The sequence below is a fragment of the Nicotiana attenuata genome, unplaced genomic scaffold, assembly GCF_001879085.1.
Source record: "Nicotiana attenuata strain UT unplaced genomic scaffold, NIATTr2, whole genome shotgun sequence".
Taxonomy (NCBI): Eukaryota; Viridiplantae; Streptophyta; class Magnoliopsida; order Solanales; family Solanaceae; genus Nicotiana; species Nicotiana attenuata.
The window spans coordinates 124,675-132,203 of record NW_017673388.1 but is presented as its reverse complement, the minus strand read 5'-3'; the positions used below and the strand labels follow the sequence as shown (position 1 = coordinate 132,203).

The 7,529-nt window shown below is 37.3% G+C and overlaps 1 protein-coding gene across 2 annotated transcripts; it reads left to right on the top strand.

Annotated features, from left to right (window-relative positions):
* Window positions 1–2,035: 2,035 nt before the first annotated feature.
* Window positions 2,036–4,495, top strand: LOC109216241 (60S ribosomal protein L23a-like). Of its 2 annotated transcripts, none has more exons than XM_019380383.1 (3): window positions 2,036–2,143; window positions 3,243–3,603; window positions 4,256–4,495. In XM_019380383.1, exons 1-3 carry the CDS (start codon window positions 2,128–2,130, stop codon window positions 4,338–4,340), a joined length of 462 nt encoding a protein of 153 aa, XP_019235928.1. In that variant the 5' UTR covers window positions 2,036–2,127; the 3' UTR covers window positions 4,341–4,495. The 2 variants fall into 2 exon arrangements, with proteins under 2 accessions (XP_019235928.1, XP_019235927.1); XM_019380382.1 differs by having other exon boundaries at window positions 2,045–2,143; window positions 3,240–3,603.
* Window positions 4,496–7,529: the final 3,034 nt, after the last annotated feature.

Below are 7,529 nucleotides of genomic sequence, written 5' to 3'. Positions count from 1 at the left end.
ACGATTTGATACAAACAGTCGAACACTCAATCTCTCAATTTGCATATTGACTTATCTATATGTTTTCAATGAATTTCAACTATACCCATTGAAAAAGTTCCTTTTTTTGCTTAGATTTTTGGAATATTGTATTTTTTTTTTATATTTCATCACCTTATTTGCTACCTCATCCATAAAATTTTCTTTCCGTCTTGCATCTAATGTTGCTAATCACGCTTAAAAATATCGAAAGTGATTACGCTTAAAAATATCGAAAGTGATTTTTGCATGTGATTCTTTGAGAGAAAAAACCTTATTTATTAGGTTTTTTCAATTTTTATATGTGTTTGGCTACTTTTGGTAAGTCTATGACTAATGGCTAGAGGTTGGTAAGTTGAGACTTATTTGGAACATTTGTGTAAGTTTTCCTTTTATATAATGGATTGCTCATCTCCGCCTCCAAATGTAAGTCAATTGATTGAACCACATTAAATATTTTTGTTCTTTTTTGGTATATGCTTTGGTAGCTTTCGCACCGAGTATTTCGATTCTAACACTCATAAGGAGCAAGAGGAAACTACTATTTCAACTGAAATATTGATAGTTTTTACTCACAAAATAAAAAAATGAAGCAAACTTCGTATAGGAACACAGACTTTTTAATTTAATTTCAACTTAGAATATATTTTCTTTCTACTTTCAACCAAATATTATCCAAATGTCTACTTTGCATCTTACATTGAAGGCTCTCATTAACCTTCATCCTATAAACTTTGTAGTTACAATCAATTTGCTGCATGAGTACTACAAAACAATACTATGAACCAACAGTGATCTAATACTTCACTGTTCAAGATAGGAAGAACATTCCTAATATTCTCTGTATGCATATAATAAAAGAGAACATTCCCATATGAACCAACAGTTTTAATACTTCAATATTCAACAGTTATAAACAACGGCGGAAGTACACGCCGAGCTTCGGTACTTTGGCTGAACTCAGTAGCTTTTGTTCAAACAGTATATTTGGTATTTAGAATTTGTTAAATAACGTACAAATATTAAATTTATTTCAAGCCATTAAAAAGTAATATCCACTTTGCCCACCAAGCAAATGGTGATACGTTTCTTAAAGATAATACTAAGAAATATCACATTGGATAGGAAATAAAGACGTTTCAACCAACATAGTTCAAAGCTAAAATTTACTTGCAATACGTCGATATCGCTTATGAAAAATCCTGCTACTTACAAACTTTTAACAAAAAATTTGACAAGTTATTCTACTATTAACATTTATATAATTTAGATCATTTCTTCATGTTTACATTTGTTTTTCGAATTTAGGTTCAAATGTTACATTATTTAGGTTATTAGCTCCTGAATTTTCAACAAACATTCAATTCGAATTAAAGAAACCATCACATTTCAGCTGAAATTGGGCTTCATTAACCCAAATAGCCACTCACCTATTGCTTAGACTAAAAGTAAACGGTAAGGATATAATATATATTTAATCCATATAAAATATGTATATAAACCTATAATTATTGTATAATGTATATATATTGAGTAGAAAAAGTGAACAATTAAATCCAACCGATTTGTGTAAAGATCTTATTATCCAATCTTACTTTTGTTTAGGGGTTCTTTGGGAAATACCTAGGCGGTACAAAATTATTACCCGCCCCTGCCCATAAGTTTTTCCTCCCGCCCATTTTTTTGTAATACCCCGTCAAAGCGAACCAAATAAAGTCAAACTAAGCTACTAAACCAAGCTAAGTCAAGTCAATTCAAGTAAAACCAAACCAATTCAAGCCAAATAGTAAAAAAAGTTTGGGATGGGTGTAGGTAGGTAAGGGTAATTAATTTTAATTAATAGGTATATATTATAAATAATTTTCAAATTAAAAAAGAATAATTATTTTAAGCTCAATGAGTATTTCGCATAATTTGCCCTTTTGTTTAGTCAGTTTGAGTCACTAAAGCCCATATTTATGGGCCTCAAAGCAACGGCCCGAATAAGCCGGGCTCTGCTAGTCAAGGCCCCAATATAAATCATTCATCGTCGTCTTCTATGAAAAAACCCTAGCGGTACAGCGGGAGCTTCTCTGAGGTTTGCAGTATAGGGTTTTAGAACTGTCTCCCATGGCTCCAGCTAAAGGTACATATTTGAATCTACTTTTTTTTTCATTTAATTTCTAATTATAACTCCAACTAGCCAACTAGAGATATATTTTAAGAATGTGCTCAGTAAGAAGGTTATCGTGTTGTTGGAAGCTTGAAAAGTATTCGCTTTTTGCCTCAGAAGCTTGGGGCATTTCTAATGAGGCTCTTTATTATTATTAAATGACAGAATATCTAGTTGTTAGATTCATTTTAAGGAGAAGTATGATGTAGATTAACTTATAGGTGTGAACATTTTTGTTGATAAGAAGGCTCGTTTGGAGTTTACCGCATTTGATTGAAATTTACGGGATAATAGCTGTGATGATTATATTGGGAGTTTGGAGAATGAGGGATAGAGAAGATAGTTGTAGCTTGAAATCTTCCAGCAATTCCGGTATGTGTTGATTTAAGCAGAGGTGAATGCAGAGTACTGGTACCCGGTTCATCTGAACCAATACTTTGGATGGGAGCATAAATTTATATAAAAATCCACTAAAACTGCAGCAAGTAGTAGACATGAACCCATATTGTTAAAAATACAATGGGTTCAATACTAAGAACCTTAAAGGTTGAACTCATAAAGCTTAAATTCTCGATTTGCTTGTGGATTTAAGGATCTTTTTAGACTACGGTCGTGTCTAGGCTAGCTGGCATGTGCATCCACCGACAACTTGGTACCTCCCACCAGCTCAAATATGAGTAACTCTGCCAATCAAGGTTTGGGTAGATGGGAATGTCAAGTCATGATTTCTATGAGAGTTTGGATACAAAGATTCTTTTCTCTTGGGACGTATAGTGGTTCCAATTTTTAACTAGAAAGGCTAATGGTTTGGTACTTATATTAATAATCATGACGGCTAAGAGTAATGGTATTATTCTTTTGGTTTGATTGGAAAATCAAGTGTTTGTTTTATATCTTACTTTTACTAGAACTGTTTTCTTACCTTGAATCTAGTGTTTGAATTGAGTGGGTTGTTCAGAAATCGAAGTCGATATGCTCTATAACAGGAAGATATCAAATGAATTTCTGTGGCATATATTCCTGCTAGTACATGACTTGATCTGTTACTTAGTGTGACTTCCTTATGTAGCAGATGTGGCAAAAAAAGGTGACCCCAAAGCCCAAGCGGTCAAGGCGGCCAAGGCTGTGAAATCAGGATCAACCTTTAAGAAGAAGTCAACAAAGATACGAACAAAAGTCACATTTCATCGGCCTAAGACATTGAAGAAGGATAGAAATCCTAAGTATCCCCGGATTAGTGCACCTGGAAGGAACAAACTTGATCAGTATGGGATACTTAAGTATCCTCTCACCACTGAATCTGCAATGAAGAAGATCGAGGACAATAATACACTTGTTTTTATTGTTGACATCAAGGCTGACAAAAAGAAGATTAAGGATGCGGTGAAGAAAATGTATGATATCCAGACTAAGAAAGTCAATACCTTGATCAGGTAACAGCTTGCTTATTTTCCTATTTGTGTTTTGGCTTGGTTAATAGGCACTTTTAGTTGTTCTCTTGATTTCTTTAACAGAGAAGATAGCTGCACATCATTTTTTATCCAGCATTACTGATGTTTTCCATATAAGGGCATTGATGCACTGTCCAATAATTTCCGAGCGTTATGTGTTGAGTTTAATTCTGCGGTAATTTGAACGTTAAGGAATTTGCCTCATTATCCTGCATCTGCTAAAACTACCTCAAGAAGACTGACATATGTAGTCTTAGTTGTCATATGTTTGCATTAACATTTTGATATCTCTGTAGTTGCATTATAAACTTCCTAGTTTTATGCTGGTTAGCCTAATGTTAGTATTTATATATGAAGGTTAATTCTAATTTATGTTGAGCCAGTACTTATATGAAGTAGTTTTTTTCGGACCTACTTGGAGTACTTGTGTGTTGCACCACTATTTTAAACATTCTCACTTTTAAATACTGAAGATAATATGGTCTGAATGAAGTAAACTTAGTCCGACCACTGCAATTCTGGCAAAATATTAAGTTGTTGGTCCTTATTGTTCACCATTTATATAATGTTTAATGTTTCATGCAACTTCTTGCCATCTTATCTAAGCTGCTGGCTTTGTCTTATCTTGGTTCAGGCCGGATGGAACGAAGAAGGCGTATGTCAGGTTGACACCCGACTATGATGCTTTGGATGTGGCGAACAAAATTGGAATCATCTAAATGTATTAAATGGTTTGGATTTTTTGTATGAGAATGTGGAACTTTTTGAACTCAAGTACTATCTTATTCAATTTTGACAATTGAGTTTCAATGATGTACTGTTCCATGTAAGACTCTTAAGCTTTTATTAAAACTAGTTCTAATTTGTGCTTTTATTTTTCTCAAGTATTTTTCCTAATCTGTTTCTCTTGTAGGAACAGAAGTCTTCTAGTATTCAAGCTTTTAATTTTGGGGGCGCATATGCCTAGACTCCGGGAGGGGTAGATGTAAGAAAAATTACCAACTTCACCCTTAGCCCGAGTATCATCTTTAGTTTTTACTTTGATTTACAGGTGATGTTATCTATAGGTGGTATTTGTTTGAGTTATATTAAACCCAAGGCTATCACTAAATTCCGTTCAATATGATCTCTTTATTGAAAACCCAAAGTCTCAATGACTCCTGGAGAGTTCCAAATCACCTAGTACAATGCTCATGTCCCCTTCCTCGTTCAAGAGACTATGGAAGTAGGTCTGCCATCTCCGACGGATAAGCCCATCATCCAACAAAACTTTACCTTGTTCGTCCTTGATGCACTTTACTTGGTCCAAGTCACGGTCCTTCCTTTCTCTCACCTTGGCTAACCAAAACAACCTCTTATCCCCACCTCGGCCCTCGAGTTCTTCATACAAACGACCAAAAGGTGCACTCTTATCCGTCGTAACTTCTAATTTCGCCTCCTTCTTAGCTAACTTATATTGCTCCTTATTCACCCTTCTCTCATCATCGTATATACTTTCCACTAGCTTCAGATACGCCGCTTTCTTGGTCTCCACTTTTTCTTGCACCTCTCCATTCCACCACCAATCTCCTCTTTTTCCACCAGAGTAACCCTTCGAGATCCCTAATACCTCTCTAACAGCTTCCCTAATTCACTGCGCAGTCATGGTCCACAAAGCACTTGCGTCCTCGCTACACCTCCAAGCCCCCCTAATCATCAACTTAACCACCAACTCATGCGCTTTGGCTTTCGTCAAGGCTCCCCACTTAATCCTAGGTTGTCTATACACCGCCCTCTTCCTCCTCTTCCTTGTGATCTCAAGGTCCATGACCAGGAGCCTATGGAGGTTCTCACTCGGGATGACCTTGCATTCCGTGCAAAGACCTTTATCGAACTTCCCGCAGAGAAGATAATCAATCTGAGTCACGGCCACCAGACTCCGGAAGGTGACCAAGTTCTCCACCTTCTTCGGGAAACTCTAGTTTGCTATCATCAAATCAAACACTCTAGCAAAGTCCAACAGAGAAGTTCCTCCTCCGTTCCTATCTCCAAAACCGAAGCCACCATGCACATCCCCCAGACGTCGCTCCAATGTGGCAGTTGAAATCTCCTCCTATGAAAAGCTTCTCAGTATGTGGAATACCACGCACCATCTCATCCAAATCTTCCCATAAACGCCTTTTGACTTCCTCGTCCAAGCCTGCTTGGGGTGCGTATGCACTGATTATGTTCAAAATAAATCATCCAACAACTAGCTTAATAGGCATCAGCATGTCGTTCACCCTCCTTACATCCACCACTAGATCACGGAGGTCCTAATCAACCAAGATACCTATCCCGTTCCTGCCCCCCGCCCTCCCAGATACCATAGTTTGAACTTGCCCACATCCCGCGCCTTATCTCCTACCCATATGGTCTCCTGTATACAAGCTATATTAATCTTTCTTTTTTCGACAATTCTCGCTAGCTTTATAGCCTTTCCAGTCAAAGTTCCTATGTTCCAAGACCCCACTCTTAGCCTGGAGGCTCCCTTAGCCCCATTACCCCCTGCACCCCCTCCCCGCCAGGACACCCCCGAGGACAAGACCTTATCCTACCATCGTTCACCAAAGCCACTATAATCTAGGAGATACTACACAAACACTACCCCGAAAAAAAAAGCGACAAAAATAAAATGAATAACCGAAATATAATCTCCAACTAATATTGACAAAAAATAACTAGAGGTCACAGAGAAAATGGGCAAAACTACTATAATATAGCTCGGGAAGAAAAAATTATAGAAAAATACAAGTAATCGAGACAAAGTTGCTACAATTAGATCACAACAATACGCTAGAGACAGATTGTAACTAAGCTACTTAAAGAAACAAATATGGCAGTCAAGTCCTAACTAATAGCTAAATAAGGGGTGTACTGAAAATGGCAGTAAAATAAGTGACGTTATACAGTTAAAGCAAAACAAGAGACAGATTGTAAATAATATGCTTAAGGAAACAAATATGGCAAATAATATGCTTAAGTAAACAAATATGGCAGGCAAGTTCTAACTAATAGCTAAATAAGGTCTACTAAAAATGGTAGTAAAACAAGTGACGTTCTACAGTTAAAGCAAGAAAAGTTAGACAAAATATCGAGATCAATGGTAAAGGCAAGAAAGATAATAATTCAAGAAAGATAGAACCTGGATTGTAATCGAGACGTGGGGATTTGCTGCAACTGGCTCGCTGGAAAACTGGTTGTATAAGCTTGGAGGGTGGAGACGTGGGACTGTGCTGCAATGGACTCGCTAGAAACCGTAGTTGGTGGTTACACTCGCGCTGACGCTTCTGGATTCCGCCGGAAAAATCCTGGTCAGCCGGCCCTATTTTTCTGCACACAGACGCGCACACCCACCCACACGAATCTTGGGGAGAAGGAACGGGGAGAGGGGAGAGATATATAGAGAACAAGAGAGCGGTGCGGAGAGAGAAAAGAGGGTGTCGTCGGTGCTAGTATAGTCGCTGGTGACGCTATGAAGAAGAACAAAAGAAGGGAAAAGAAGAAAGAGAAGAAGAGAGATGGAGGAGAGAGAAGAGACTTACCTAATTGAGATCTACGTACGACGAGGGTGACGACGACGTGAATGACGGACTAGTTTACGAGAGAGAGAAGTATCAGAAAAGAGCGATCGGAGAGAGGAAAATAAATGGTCAATAAGAAATAATGACTTCTATTGCTATCAGTACAACTCCAGCATAGTCCGCTTAACAAGCAAACGAATTGAGAAACAACAATTAGTGTTATAGTTCATCACTAAAGGAGTAAGCTTTCAAGAGAATTATCTGGAAATTCTTGCTAGTTAACACTCAATAGTTAAATAAATAGGTTCTATCCCCACAAACATAAAAAAAACACAAAAGGGTATTCCAGTGCACTAGGTATTCTAT